The sequence below is a fragment of the Sinocyclocheilus grahami genome, unplaced genomic scaffold, assembly GCF_001515645.1.
Source record: "Sinocyclocheilus grahami isolate Dianchi unplaced genomic scaffold, SAMN03320097.WGS_v1.1 scaffold240.1, whole genome shotgun sequence".
Lineage (NCBI taxonomy): Eukaryota > Metazoa > Chordata > Actinopteri > Cypriniformes > Cyprinidae > Sinocyclocheilus > Sinocyclocheilus grahami.
In genome coordinates this window covers 989,416-1,005,502 of record NW_015505419.1, presented here as the reverse complement: position 1 = coordinate 1,005,502, position 16,087 = coordinate 989,416, and the positions used below count along the sequence as shown (strand labels likewise).

The 16,087-nt window shown below is 39.1% G+C and overlaps 1 protein-coding gene across 1 annotated transcript in view; it reads right to left on the bottom strand.

Moving 5' to 3' along the window:
* Window positions 1-2,108: 2,108 nt before the first annotated feature.
* The window catches only part of LOC107597904 (metastasis-associated protein MTA2-like), a 34,497-nt gene continuing 20,518 nt past the window's right edge, over window positions 2,109-16,087 (bottom strand). Inside the window, exons 5-19 of the mRNA XM_016289109.1 lie at window positions 12,495-12,612; window positions 12,275-12,338; window positions 10,585-10,702; window positions 10,169-10,271; window positions 9,976-10,075; window positions 9,662-9,850; window positions 9,490-9,564; window positions 9,330-9,388; window positions 6,586-6,686; window positions 6,341-6,480; window positions 5,937-6,165; window positions 5,728-5,817; window positions 3,941-4,059; window positions 3,714-3,856; window positions 2,109-3,638 (exon numbers count right to left, since the gene is read on the bottom strand). Of these exons, the coding sequence (XP_016144595.1) occupies window positions 3,485-3,638; window positions 3,714-3,856; window positions 3,941-4,059; window positions 5,728-5,817; window positions 5,937-6,165; window positions 6,341-6,480; window positions 6,586-6,686; window positions 9,330-9,388; window positions 9,490-9,564; window positions 9,662-9,850; window positions 9,976-10,075; window positions 10,169-10,271; window positions 10,585-10,702; window positions 12,275-12,338; window positions 12,495-12,612 (1,802 nt within the window). The 3' untranslated portion in view covers window positions 2,109-3,484. The remainder of the gene's footprint in view (window positions 3,639-3,713; window positions 3,857-3,940; window positions 4,060-5,727; window positions 5,818-5,936; window positions 6,166-6,340; window positions 6,481-6,585; window positions 6,687-9,329; window positions 9,389-9,489; window positions 9,565-9,661; window positions 9,851-9,975; window positions 10,076-10,168; window positions 10,272-10,584; window positions 10,703-12,274; window positions 12,339-12,494; window positions 12,613-16,087) is intronic.

The window sequence follows — 16,087 nt, the reverse complement described above, 5'->3', positions numbered from 1 at the left end:
CAAACACATTAGGCTACTATGTTTACAAAATTAGTGTTTACAAAACTGACAAAAATATGTTTTCTATGTGCTTGTGTACAAATGATTGTTCTTTTCTATGTGGTTTCCTCAAAAAAGTACATCCGTCTCCTCGTTTCCGTTTCCTGTCTAATCTCTCTCCTATATGTTGCTGGTTCATTAATATTCAATATACGATTAGCATACTGGGCAGAAATGCAAATTTAAAAAGTACTAGTATCTATTTAGTTCAGGATATCTGGTCTAAAAAGTTACTAGTAACTAAAAAATAAGAACTAGTTCTATAATTAAATACTAGTCACTATTGGAATAAGTACTAGTATCTAATGAATAAGTACTAGTGACTTTACAAAAGACACTAGTACCTAAAGAACAAGCACTAGTAGCTAAAGAATAAGCAGCATGGAAATAGATACTAGTATGGTTTATTGATTAAATGTTAAAACGGCTTTCCATAATGTGCTACATTAAGTTGCTATGTTGTTTGGCAACCCAATAATAAACATAACTTTTGAAGATTGATCTTAATTTATTAAATCAGCAAAGTGAAGCAATTGAGGATATGTGCTGAATTATTTCAACGCTCCTAAAGTTCACCTAAAAATAAAAAATCCTGTCATCATTTACTCACCCTCAAGTTGTTCTAAACCTGTACGAGTTTTCTCTTTCTTTAGTTGAACATAAAAGACAGAACAGTTGCTGGTCCCCATTAACTTGTATAGTATGGGGGAAAATACTATGGAAATAAATGGGGACCAGAAACTCTGGTTACCAGCATTTTCAAAATATCTTCTTTTATGTTCAGCTGAAGAAAGATAAAACTAATTGTGGGTGCAAATGACTTATTTGGGGTGAACTCTTTCATTGGCATTCCTTGAAACTTTTGGTCTTTATTTGACACCATATTTAATTTGTAATTATGAATGAAAATGAGGCAATAGCAAGTATTTTCTTAAGGTTTTATAACATGTAATTCAAAGCACATTTTCCAGTTTTGTCACAGGCATGTTTTTGGAAATATGTGTGGCTTTTAATGATGAGACCTTTTTTGTAATCAGGCTCTCAAAAAGTATATAACAATTTGGATATAGATTTATCGGCCAACATATCGGTTATCGGCTTTCAAAAATAAAGAATAATCGGTTATCGGTATCGGCCAAAATTTTCATATCGGTGCATCCCTAATTTTCAATGTTACATCGGTTAAAGGTGCAGTGTGAAATGCAACCAACAGCTCAGTCCCCCGCTCGCCCCTCCCTTTAGAGAAGCTATGGTGGCCGATACAGGACTAAAAGAGGTCTTCGGTAAAGACAGCAGAGAGCAATGAGATTTCTTTACAAAGGTAAATTAAATAATTATATTTACTTAATTTAATAAATCGATGTTATTGCGAAAATTAATGTACTTGTTCATTGTGTCAGTGATTTATTCGCAAGAACAACAAAGTGACGAAACGCGCTGCGTAGAGCAGTTTGTCCGTTTAGGGCTACTGTAGAAACATGGTGGCGACTTCCATGTAAGGGGACCCGCGGTGTATGTAGATATAAATTGCTCAGTCTAAGGTAATAAAAACATAACGGTTCATTACGTAAGAGCTTTATACACCTCTGAAAACATAGTTGTGTGTATTATATTGCATTTCTGTCAATAGATCGATGTAAATATTACACATTGCACCTTTAAATCATCCAAAGTTACACAACTGTACAAACCAGCCAGACATTCACACTTTACAACCTCATTTTCATTCACAAGAAACTAAAATAAATATGGTGTCTACCATGAATAACGTCCACTGCAAGTGCAAATAAATCAATACCCATGTAGCTACACTAAAGAAACATGAAACACTGCCTCATCAGGACCACAAAACAAAAGATCTTTATTTTCTTATCACAAGATACATTAAAGGATACAGAGACACTGGAATATAAAAAAAAAAGTTTGAGTTGTGAGTTGAAAGAAATTTCTCATTGACATACAAAACTCAAATCCTTCACATCCTTCAATCAAACCCTAAAATCAATCAGTCTTCCCTCTCCCAACTCTATCCCATAATGGAGAACAATGTTAACGGGGTTTTTTTCCCCCCAAGCTTTGCCAAAACATTGTGAGGTAACGAACCCCCTTCATAAAAAACGGGTGACAATTAAAAGGGGACATGTTAACATTTATTTGTGTCTTTAGTGTGCAGTGCACGCTCCACTTGTTTAAGAAACATTACAAAACCCCTAATCGGGGGAACGATTTACAATGAAATTTTGTGTTGACTAATCTCAACAAGCCAGGAAGTCTGTCAAAAAAGCCCAAACCGTTCAGCTCAAAAAGAAAAAGCTTAATCATAAGGCAAAAATATGCATCAATATCAGCCTATAATCGAGTCATTACTAGAAAAACTCAAACATCTCTTCCCTCTCATTATCTACAATTGCTAACAATAGCTTCCCAGTAGCCCACAAGACCTTTATAACACAAATGCGAGTGCGTCAACATGTTTGGAAAAAGAGCAGATGTGGAAAACAAACTTTTATGGCTTTGTTCATGATGTGATGTATGGAAAAGGCTCAATTATTGAGGTACAAAACAGGCCAAACTGATTGCGACATCCAATCACCTCAAACCAAGATTCACCTCACATTCATGAACACCTTCAACACTTTACTACAACCAGAAATCTTAAGTCATCAAACGTGTTTTCATACTAAGACCTACGAGACCTTCAAATATCACTGACTGGAGTAGCTACACTGCAGGAGATTTGGATCCATGATCACAAAAAAAAACAAAAAAAGATTTTGAGAAACCAGGTCGCTATCAATAAACACCAATTCGAGTGCAGATCTGCTGTAAAGCGAGCAATCATTTAGCTGCAATGCATTTCATGATACCATCTTTCCAGAATTCAGCTAGGCCTGAAACCACAAGTACTGGCTGAAATAAAATGAGCAGCGCAATCATTTATTTGTCTATATAGCATGAAAAAGGGTGATTTTTATTTTTAACATAAACAACCTAAGAAATTGAGAAAATTACGGTAAAAAGACCATGTACTCCCGCACACATTCAAATCCCACTTTCCATACACACAAGAATCAAACTCTTGAAAAATCCTGTTAATATTTATACAGATAACGACAGAACTGGAGAAAAATAAAGTGTGCTTTTCCACCATCTTAGAATGAACATGATTTGCTTTAAATTACACTGTTAAAAGGATTTGCAATTTAAAAAAAGCAACGGGACAGCAGGGCACCGAACCCTTAAACTATAACACTGGGAGTAAAATGCTATGAAGTGTGGTGTATGCTGGTGTAAGAGTATGGGGTATGTCATCATCCCGAGCACGTGAGTGTGGTGTGCGTATGGGATCTGGGGGGGACAACAGAAGACGAGGAATAAAGAAGAACAGCTGACGATGGTGGGTTTAACATGCTCTGGCAATGGATGTGGTCTACTGGAACATCGCTCAGTCCTCCAACACGATTGGCTCACTGGTGCTGGAGGGTATGATGGGTACGGGAAGCGGCCGGGGCGGCACGGGAAGTTTGATTCTGACTGGGAGGTGTGGTTTTCTGGCCGCCCGCCTCATCTCGGCCTGAGTGAGGTGTTTCCTCAGTGCTCTGTAAACCACAAATACGTGGAATTAGTCTCAGGAAATCGCAAAAACATGTGGATGGGATGTTTTGGAAACATACCTGGTGTCTTTCGTAGCCACAAACACCACTGGATTCGGAGCATCTCCTTGACTGACCTTCTGTCTCTTAATGACTGACTGGTTGGCTGCTCTCATTCCCAATGCGAATGGTCTTCCATTGGTGGACAAAGAATTACCCCCAGCCTGCAGCCAATGAGAGCGCTTAGATCTGTGTACACCGGTTTCTACCTGCGGGAAAGTTAACGTGTCTTTGTATGTGATACTCACATTGTCGAAGGGCCTCTTGCCCAGTAGGGCGGATGCGCTCCGAGGCTGGTTAACCTGGTTACGGTTGATAGGGGTTGGAGCACCTCGAGGGGCTTTGAGTTTCAAAGGAGCTTGAACAGCTGAAGAATAAAACGAGCACAATCACTCCAAATATTCAAATCTGTTACGTCAAATGATCAGTTTTCAGATATAACATCGTGCCAAACAGTTGACTTTTATGTCTCATCATTAAAGGCAATGTGTGTTAATTTTTCCCATGTTAAAATAGTTTTTCAATCCCTATTTTGGTTTTGATTGAATACTGAAGCCATACCCAATTCTTTAACTATATTGATGAGGGACGGTCGAGGAATAAGGCGGTTCTTCATAGCACTCTTTGCTGCTTTAGGAAGTCTTATCATACCTAAAAAGAGAAAAAGAAACGGTCAAAACATAAATCTGGAGATTAAAAAAACATGTTTATGCTACTGCATAAAAATTGAGGGAGAAAACAAGTTTGTATGTTTGCAATTGAATACTCACACTCTGCTTTGACAGCATTGGCATTAATGGAAGCGTAGGGGCGTCGAGCTGCTCGGCGGGACTGCAGGATGTCCTGGCACACCCGACGGGCGATTCGAGTGAGTTTAGTGGTCTGCAGGATGAAGGTCTGCCGATTTTTAGCCAGAAGTTTAGCTCTCCCTGCGCTGCTGGTAAACGGGGACATGCCCTGAACCTCCTGGCGGGTCATGTGACCACGTGGAGCTGCATCCTATTGGAAAGATATATGATGTTCAGTAATCGATTTGGCAATTTTAGAAATGTATAATTTAGCCACCAAGATGACTAATGAAACAAACTAAATTTCTCACTGTTGATTTTTGTATGCATTAAATATTTTAAAATACAGTAAACGGGTACATCAAAAAAAGACAGGGTTAACATACTGAGCCAGCTCTTGTGGCGCCTTCTAGTTGAGTAGGGGTCTTAAGACCACCATACTTCTTCCAGTAAATCCAACAGGATGCACAGAGTCGGCACTGCATGTTGGGAGGGCCCCATGCGTACCACTGCTGGGACTGGGCAGCTGGAGGAGTAGCAAGTCAAACAGATCATTATAATGCACAGGAATAATTGAGCTTATATTTGAATACTTGAGTTCACTCACTGTGGCAACTTTCACAACTGAGGCCTTTCTGGTAGCCAGTGGCACCATTCATGCCAGGTTTACTTCCAGGTGCATTGATCTGGTTGGGGTTGGGTTTGGTGCTGAAGGAGAGAACAAAATTTTGATTCTCAAACAGCAGACAAAAATGTATTACAGGAAAGAATTTGACAAGTTGAAGAAAAAATCTTAATCTAACCTAAACGTATACATACAACAGACTAGATAAATAGCTACTTTTCATTCTGTGCTAATATTGTGTTCATTAACAGTTTAACACACTACTATTGAAAAATATGGTGTCAGTAAGAGTTTTTTTTAAAGAAATTGTTTTCATTAGGGCCTCTTGCCCAGTAGGGCGGATGCGCTCCGAGGCTGGTTAACCTGGTTACGGTTGATAGGGGTTGGAGCACCTCGAGGGGCTTTGAGTTTCAAAGGAGCTTGAACAGCTGAAGAATAAAACGAGCACAATCACTCCAAATATTCAAATCTGTTACGTCAAATGATCAGTTTTCAGATATAACATCGTGCCAAACAGTTGACTTTTATGTCTCATCATTAAAGGCAATGTGTGTTAATTTTTCCCATGTTAAAATAGTTTTTCAATCCCTATTTTGGTTTTGATTGAATACTGAAGCCATACCCAATTCTTTAACTATATTGATGAGGGACGGTCGAGGAATAAGGCGGTTCTTCATAGCACTCTTTGCTGCTTTAGGAAGTCTTATCATACCTAAAAAGAGAAAAAGAAACGGTCAAAACATAAATCTGGAGATTAAAAAAACATGTTTATGCTACTGCATAAAAATTGAGGGAGAAAACAAGTTTGTATGTTTGCAATTGAATACTCACACTCTGCTTTGACAGCATTGGCATTAATGGAAGCGTAGGGGCGTCGAGCTGCTCGGCGGGACTGCAGGATGTCCTGGCACACCCGACGGGCGATTCGAGTGAGTTTAGTGGTCTGCAGGATGAAGGTCTGCCGATTTTTAGCCAGAAGTTTAGCTCTCCCTGCGCTGCTGGTAAACGGGGACATGCCCTGAACCTCCTGGCGGGTCATGTGACCACGTGGAGCTGCATCCTATTGGAAAGATATATGATGTTCAGTAATCGATTTGGCAATTTTAGAAATGTATAATTTAGCCACCAAGATGACTAATGAAACAAACTAAATTTCTCACTGTTGATTTTTGTATGCATTAAATATTTTAAAATACAGTAAACGGGTACATCAAAAAAAGACAGGGTTAACATACTGAGCCAGCTCTTGTGGCGCCTTCTAGTTGAGTAGGGGTCTTAAGACCACCATACTTCTTCCAGTAAATCCAACAGGATGCACAGAGTCGGCACTGCATGTTGGGAGGGCCCCATGCGTACCACTGCTGGGACTGGGCAGCTGGAGGAGTAGCAAGTCAAACAGATCATTATAATGCACAGGAATAATTGAGCTTATATTTGAATACTTGAGTACAGTATACAGTATATTTGAATACACACTCACTGTGGCAACTTTCACAACTGAGGCCTTTCTGGTAGCCAGTGGCACCATTCATGCCAGGTTTACTTCCAGGTGCATTGATCTGGTTGGGGTTGGGTTTGGTGCTGAAGGAGAGAACAAAATTTTGATTCTCAAACAGCAGACAAAAATGTATTACAGGAAAGAATTTGACAAGTTGAAGAAAAAATCTTAATCTAACCTAAACGTATACATACAACAGACTAGATAAATAGCTACTTTTCATTCTGTGCTAATATTGTGTTCATTAACAGTTTAACACACTACTATTGAAAAATATGGTGTCAGTAAGAGTTTTTTTTAAAGAAATTGTTTTCATTCAACAAGGATGCATTGCTCAAAATCGACACTAGAGATTTCCACATTGTTACAGAACACTGTTATTGTTCTTTTGAACTTTCTATTCATCAAAGATCTTAAAAAAAAAAAAAAGACCACAGTCTTGACAAAAATATTAAGCAGGTGTTTACAACACTGATAAGAAGAAATGTTTCTTGAACAGCAAATCAGCATATTATGATTTCTGAAAGATCATGTGACACTGAAGACTGCAATAATGGCTGCTAAAGCTACAGCTTTACCATCTCAGAAATAAATTACATTTTAAAATATATTCAAATAGAATACTTATTTTAAATTGTAATAATATCTCACTACATAAATATTTTTCATGCATTTATGATCAAATAAATGCAGCATGGTGAGCATAAGACACTTTAAAACTGTAACCCTCTTTAAAAAAAATATGGGATGCCAGTAGGGGCCCTTTATTAATGGACACCAATGTTGTAGTACATATTTGGAAAGTGCCACTTGAATTCATAAAAAGAAAAAAATAAAGTGCAGTGACACTAGATACTCACTAGGTGGGGATGTACACCTGCTTCAGCTTGCTGTCAGCCTCTGCTGCCTTTAGTCTTTTCTGGGGAGAAAAAATTGGTTTAAATAGCATTCGTATGCATGAATAAATGTTCACATTTCAAGATTAATTTTGGCTTTTAAAAAACTCTGAAAGTTTGTTACCTGCTGGATGTAACGATCAGTAGTCTTCCACATGTAGTAGAACTGGACCACGCTAGCTAATGACTTCCAGGGCAACTGCAGGACAACAAATAAATTCATTTAAATCTTCTGAGCTTTCCCAAATAGTGCAGTGTGTGAGAGCAAATGCTCAAGTACGGTGTTTCAAACTCACAAAGTCTTGGCGAATGTCATTGAAGTCTTTGCCATATTTCTCCAGAGCCTCCTCGAACAGCATGGCTTCTGAGGCGCTCCACTCTTCCATCTCGTCCCTGCACAGCACCGGGCCACCCTGCGGCACCAGCGTCGACATGGCCTTGGCGAGATCATAGCCATTCTTCTGCAGAGTGTCCATGGCGTGGAACTACAGAGAGACGGGACAGTGTGAATCTCAGATGTGCATGAAAACGCGAGTGAGGTGGCAGTGAATGAATCGCTCTTTTGAGTAGTTAAGGAAGAGATTGTGATTGGATGCTTTCATTCTCTCACCAGCGTGATGTCTCTAGATGCTGCCGCTGCGCTCATGTGCAGACTGGGTTGGCGGATTGAACTGCTGCAGTCTAGTGCACGTGCAAACGTACCAACAGCCCTAAAAGTACCCAATATTTGAATTAACATCATGCTAATGAATAAAACCATTTTAAAGCAACAATAATAATCGGTCTAAGAGTGAAATACTAACCGTGCCACCACCAGGAACTGGTCTATCTGAGGATCCTTCAGCTGGTTATTAGTATCCCAAACCTTTGTCTCAAGCTTCTCCTGCACTCGATTGTCTGAATCACCTGATGAGTGGGGAAAACATTGTATTAATGATTGGTTTTGAATTAGTGAATCAGTTTTGAATTAGCCATTCAATATCCAACACCTCTCCCTAAAATGTGTGCTGAAAATATCAATACCAGGATCTGAAGTACTGATGCAATATTGTGATGAGAATCATGCGAGTAGGACACATTGTAAACACTGTAGCTGTTTCAGCATCAGACGTCTGATATGGCCACTACTGGAACTTCTTGAAAATTTGAGGTTTTTTAGACATCAAAATGAAATTTTTTTTAGTAACACCAAGGCGTAGAGATGTTACAATCTTCTGACCTTCAGCCAGTTTGTCAGGGATCTCTGCCTGGTATTTGGATCCCACTCTGATCTCGCCCTGGTCAGCCAGCAGGGTCTTTTGCATTGGGTCAAACACCAGCGAGTAGAAGAAGCAGTCCTACAGAACACACACATTATAAAACACAAACACTTCATGCAGTTGGCCATTTGATCATTTTAAATCAAAAAAAGGTGTTCACTTGTCTAATAACTTGATTTTGCCTTATATCAACAGAAAAAAATAAAATAAAATGTTTTTAAATATATTTTTAAAAATACACTACCGTTCAAATTGGGAGCCGTTTTTTTTTTTTTTTTAATACTTTCATTCAGCATTTATAGTGTTATGAAATATTTCAATTTCAAATAATGCTGTTTCTATTCATCAGACAATGTAAAATGTATCATGGTTTCCACAAAAATATGAAGTAGGACAACGGTTTTTAACATTGATAATAAGAAATGTTTCTGAAGGATCATGAAGGAAGACTGGAGTAATGGCTGCTGAAAATTCGGCTCTACCATCACAGGAAGAAATTGAATTTTAAATTATATTACATATATAATTCATAAAAAGAAAAAAATAAAGTGCAGTGACACTAGATACTCACTAGGTGGGGATGTACACCTGCTTCAGCTTGCTGTCAGCCTCTGCTGCCTTTAGTCTTTTCTGGGGAGAAAAAATTGGTTTAAATAGCATTCGTATGCATGAATAAATGTTCACATTTCAAGATTAATTTTGGCTTTTAAAAAACTCTGAAAGTTTGTTACCTGCTGGATGTAACGATCAGTAGTCTTCCACATGTAGTAGAACTGGACCACGCTAGCTAATGACTTCCAGGGCAACTGCAGGACAACAAATAAATTCATTTAAATCTTCTGAGCTTTCCCAAATAGTGCAGTGTGTGAGAGCAAATGCTCAAGTACGGTGTTTCAAACTCACAAAGTCTTGGCGAATGTCATTGAAGTCTTTGCCATATTTCTCCAGAGCCTCCTCGAACAGCATGGCTTCTGAGGCGCTCCACTCTTCCATCTCGTCCCTGCACAGCACCGGGCCACCCTGCGGCACCAGCGTCGACATGGCCTTGGCGAGATCATAGCCATTCTTCTGCAGAGTGTCCATGGCGTGGAACTACAGAGAGACGGGACAGTGTGAATCTCAGATGTGCATGAAAACGCGAGTGAGGTGGCAGTGAATGAATCGCTCTTTTGAGTAGTTAAGGAAGAGATTGTGATTGGATGCTTTCATTCTCTCACCAGCGTGATGTCTCTAGATGCTGCCGCTGCGCTCATGTGCAGACTGGGTTGGCGGATTGAACTGCTGCAGTCTAGTGCACGTGCAAACGTACCAACAGCCCTAAAAGTACCCAATATTTGAATTAACATCATGCTAATGAATAAAACCATTTTAAAGCAACAATAATAATCGGTCTAAGAGTGAAATACTAACCGTGCCACCACCAGGAACTGGTCTATCTGAGGATCCTTCAGCTGGTTATTAGGATCCCAAACCTTTGTCTCAAGCTTCTCCTGCACTCGATTGTCTGAATCACCTGATGAGTGGGGAAAACATTGTATTAATGATTGGTTTTGAATTAGTGAATCAGTTTTGAATTAGCCATTCAATATCCAACACCTCTCCCTAAAATGTGTGCTGAAAATATCAATACCAGGATCTGAAGTACTGATGCAATATTGTGATGAGAATCATGCGAGTAGGACACATTGTAAACACTGTAGCTGTTTCAGCATCAGACGTCTGATATGGCCACTACTGGAACTTCTTGAAAATTTGAGGTTTTTTAGACATCAAAATGAAATTTTTTTTAGTAACACCAAGGCGTAGAGATGTTACAATCTTCTGACCTTCAGCCAGTTTGTCAGGGATCTCTGCCTGGTATTTGGATCCCACTCTGATCTCGCCCTGGTCAGCCAGCAGGGTCTTTTGCATTGGGTCAAACACCAGCGAGTAGAAGAAGCAGTCCTACAGAACACACACATTATAAAACACAAACACTTCATGCAGTTGGCCATTTGATCATTTTAAATCAAAAAAAGGTGTTCACTTGTCTAATAACTTGATTTTGCCTTATATCAACAGAAAAAAATAAAATAAAATGTTTTTAAATATATTTTTAAAAATACACTACCGTTCAAATTGGGAGCCGTTTTTTTTTTTTTTTTAATACTTTCATTCAGCATTTATAGTGTTATGAAATATTTCAATTTCAAATAATGCTGTTTCTATTCATCAGACAATGTAAAATGTATCATGGTTTCCACAAAAATATGAAGTAGGACAACGGTTTTTAACATTGATAATAAGAAATGTTTCTGAAGGATCATGAAGGAAGACTGGAGTAATGGCTGCTGAAAATTCGGCTCTACCATCACAGGAAGAAATTGAATTTTAAATTATATTACATATATATATATATATATATATATAAAAAACAGTTACTTTAAATTGTAATAATATTTCACAATGTTACTGTTTTCACTACTGTATTTTTGTTCAAATAAATGCAGCTTTGGTGAGAAAAAGAGGTTTCTTTAAAAAATATTTGTAAATTATGTAAATATGTAAGTTCAGTACAACAAATACTACCTTGACAAATCAATTATAGTTTTTTTTTGTAGTATTGTAGTTTTGTATAGTAATGAGAGTTGGAGTGAAAAAAATACCTTAATTCTTATGGAAATATCAATACAAAAAAAAAACTGTTCTTAAGAACAAGCTTTGTTTACTTAAAGCATAACAACATTTTTATTTATTTATTTATTTTTATTTCGGGAGTGAAACGTGACAGAACTTTTAACAGATTTCATGAGATTCACTTGTCATGTTATGGCTTGTCTCTCAGGGGCCGTTTACATGACAATGTTTTCAGCCAAATACGGGAAACTTTTTATGCGTTTTGCCTGTTCTTTACACAACAACGGCATTTTGGGGACTGAAAATGCATATTTTTGAAAACGGGTTTCAAAGTGCAAGTTTTAGAAACGCCACCGTTGTCGTTTCCGTGTAAACACCCAAAACGGGAACCTTTGAAAACGGTGACGTCATGCGTGTGCGTAGTACGTGTTAGGTATGTAGACATGCGCAGTGCATATCGATTTTAAAGGCAAGCGCACACAACAATGGCGGAGTATATGGTACTGTTGTTGCTGCTCAAGAGTTTGCTAACACTTCTTCAGCAAAGTGTGGATTTACTTCACCAATATTACAACCAACAGCGGAGACGCATCATATACAACATATAATCGTCACTTCCCTACAGGTACTGCTTACTAACAAGGTGACAGCGCCAACTACTGGCCTGGCATATGTAATACAGCGTTTTTGGCCATTTTCGCGGATGTGTGTAAACGCTAATCGTTTTGAAAACGTTGTCGTGTATACGTGAAACTTTTTCCAAAACCTTTTCCATTTTTTTGACTACATCGTTGTCGTGTTAACGTAGCCTCAATCATGGCTTTAGTGATGGTGGTAGCTTTGTGACACTCCATGATAAACCGTACAGTGAGTGCTCTTGTCCTGCAGGTGGACTCTTACCTCTCGCTCTAGGTAGATAGTTAAAGCATCAGTCTCATTCAAAAGTGTGACGTTGCATTTTCCTCTGTAGAAAAACAATAAGCCAAAACATGCATGGTATAAATAAGACTATCACTACAAATCAATCGTCTTATATACAGAGTCTGAGTCTGGGCTCTGATGGGATTATACCATTCAATCCAGAGATGTTTGTGTCTGTGAGTGCTGTGAGTGTATTTACCGTATATGTGTGGCCGGGAGAGACTCAAATTGTCGAGACAGGAACAGTTCTCTGTGCTTGAGCTGGTGTTTCTGCTGTTCTGACATTGAAGGCTGCTTGGACTCCTCTTCAAAGTCTCCTAAAATACACACACACACAAACATATGAGTGTGATGCTAATGGACTTAATTAGTTCTGATGTGAACCAGCTTCCTCTCAGAACACACAGACCAAATCTTAAGTTTACACATCCCTTTAGGTTATTAGTAATGGTTGTGAACTTGTGATCAATTTCACACTCATTCAGATACAAGTAACTTATATATCCTTCATGAGAATGGTTGACTTGTAAGGGAAGTAAACGATTATGTGCAGGTCCAACTCAAAATGACTTGAATTGAATGCATTTCAAGAACATTACTTTTGACTTTAACACCAATTTGCAACGCTAACAGAGATATTTCTTAAAAAGATGCTCGTGTGAGGTGAGGAGACTTGGCCAGCCGATCTGACCTGACTCCACCCCTGCACGGAGCTGAAGGAAACCCCGTCAATGAAGAGGGCGGGATATCAAACCACACCCCTTTCTATTAACCCCTCCTGCCACCCCGGTGGCCCTGCCCCCTCCTTTCTCTCCCCTTGGCCAATGCGTCCCTGCCAGCTTTCCTGGGAAACCCTGTGTAATAAACCTGAGGCGCCCATCCCCCCATTTATAAACACTTTCACTCCTTGACAAAGACAGCAGCCAGACAGTGTTAACCTAGTGTTAACCCTTTGAGCAGCGTGGCCCGGTGGGTCCCATGAAGGCCCTTTTGTTCTGAGAGCACAGGGTGGATGGCAGCTGAGGATAAGCACAGAGGAGCCTATTCAGGACGGGGAGGGGGGGGGGGGGGGTTAATGGAGGAAGATGGGCAGAAGGTAGCGAAGGGAGGAGGTGATGTAAATGGGAGCCCTGATCTTGTGTAACAGGACAGTGCTGGTGCTGTAGAGTGCCGCGAAATAAAGAGGATACGTTCAGTAGTAAACAGGCCGCCAAGCAGACATTGACCCCTCATGACTGCAAAGGATTTGAACGTTAACTCCAGCCCATGCCAATGCAACCTCCTCAACTCAAACCTGACCCTACTCTGAAATGGTTAGGTAAATACACTGCATTACAACAGTTTTACGGCAGTTCACGTACACAAAATTTACATACAAATGAACCACTACCTCAGGCATGTCGAAGAAATAAAAAATCTTTCAGACATGTGGGATGTTTGCAGCTGTGTTATACAAATATTTAGGAATGTGCAAAGCTACACGTTTTCAAAATCAACTAGTCAGTGGGTTATCTGAATGACTAATCAAAGCAACCCTATCAGATGCATTTCTCAGAGGGCGCTCTCATAGGATGTTTTTAAAAATGGAACAACAGAGGGCATCGGTTTCCAGACATTTTTCGATGTTGAGATTATTAATGAGAATTTGCACCACTCATTGTGTGGTGCAATGGACAAAGACAATTATCTGTATGTGTGAAGAACAACAGCGTGAACTGAATTCAAGAACTCAAGTTCTTTCAACAGGACAATTGACAGATACTCAAAAATAGATCATAAGGCTGAATATCAATAGCATTTTAGTGCACAAAACCAACATACCTCAAAAAAAAAAGGATGAGATGGTCACGCTTAATGTCTGAAACACTACTTAAACCAGCTGATAAAAGTCTAGCAGTAAATGTCTCAAATGACTAGTATTTTAAAATTAGTGATGCAACGTAGAGAACTTTAGAAAAAGAAAAAAAACTCACTAAATCTACGATTGCTTTACTAGTCAACCATCCTGTCCATTCCTAATTATAATGGAAGTGATCTAGTTTTGTTTCTTGTGTAGACTGGTGTCCCTCTGCTAAATCCTTCTGTTTTGTCCTGTCGGCACCTGTACCTGAATAGAAATCTCTGGATTTCTGAAGAAGGAAAATGCATGCAATTCAAAACATTCTACAAATGCACATCCCTTTGAGTGTTTATTTAGTAAACAAGTAAATATTTCAGATAATTAGATGACACTCTCAACCATCAATACAAGAGACTAGTACTACTCCACTGAGACATTTTACCATAAATTAGGCATGAAATAAAAGCTTGTTAATTGCTGCAATCTCATGTGAGTGACAGGTTACTGTTATTGTCCTTACGCTGGTGTACATATAATGTTGTGCGAGTGAGAGTACATTTTAGATTAAAGGGGTCATCAGATGCAAAATTCACTTTCACATGGTGTTTGAACATAAATGTGTGTTGGCAATGCGTGTACACAACCACCCTATAATGATAAAAATCCACCCAGTGCGGGTTTTTTTTTTTTTTTAAATCCCCAAAAATAATACCCCCTTTCTCAGATCAAGCCATTCACAGATTCTGGCCTGATGTACGTCACACAGACCCACCCTGAGTGAGCTGTCATCAGTCCACCACTGTTTTAACACCGGAGCAAGTGTAGACAAGAATGTCTCCTAAGCGACTGAGGTGTTGTTGTTGTTGGATGTAATAATTAACATAGCAGTCGTCGTTTACTCCCGACAACTGAGCCGCTGAAGATTACATTTGTTTTTGAAAGTAGACAAGAATGTCTCCTAAGCGACTGAGGTGTTTTGTTGTTGGATGTAATAATTAACATAGCAGTCGTCGTTTACTCCCGACAACTGAGCCGCTGAAGATTACATTTGTTTTTGAAGGGAATGCGCCCCCCTGATCTATCTAAATGCGTTTATGTACGCGCGAATCATTCATCATCCAGCTTCACCTCCAGAAGAAGTGAGTTTTTTTTTTGCAATCTTTGCCAATCGCTTTTCCTAATAATGTGCTAGTTAGCAAGAAGTCTGCTTAAGTTTACAGTCTCGTGAGAACGGCTCGTTGCCCCACAGAAGAGAGGGGCGGGGTGAGCAGAGCTCATTAGCATTTAAAGCAATATGCACAGAAACCGCTCGCTGTGAACAGAGCTGTTTCTGACAAGGTAAAAGGGGTGTTGTTTTACACTACCATTGATAAATTTTAACCAAATTATGTTATAGACCCTAAAGAATCATATCAACTTAAGGAAAATGGGCATCTGATGTCCCTTTTAAAGATTATGAGGGCACATGAATTAGAGAAAAAAAAGAATTGTTTTGATATTTTGAAGTCAACTTTTATGTGATGAAAGTCGAGTCGAAGTCGACTAGTCGCCGATGACGTCATTAATGAACAAATAAGTCTGGAGCTGTGACAAACACCTTGTGAACAGCTATGGCATATGACAGCGCTGCCCACACGGCTGTTGCTCCTATAACATCTTTTTTATCAGTTCTTTTGTCTTTGGGTCGTTATATTTCTCACAGATTTCTGCTCGTTCTAAATCAGATACAGATAAAGTAGCACAGTAAAGATTACATTAATATGAGTGCATTAGTGAGAGCGATTGCGTGTGTGAATTAATTCTACCTGGTAGCGTCTCTCTACTAGTAGTGAAGCTGTGGAATTTAGTTATTAAGAAATATATGCTTGAACTTTTCAGTTTCTAAGCTATTTTACTGAGAAATCACAGAACAGTGTTGACAATACATTTCCGCGCTGAATGACTCTGTGCGC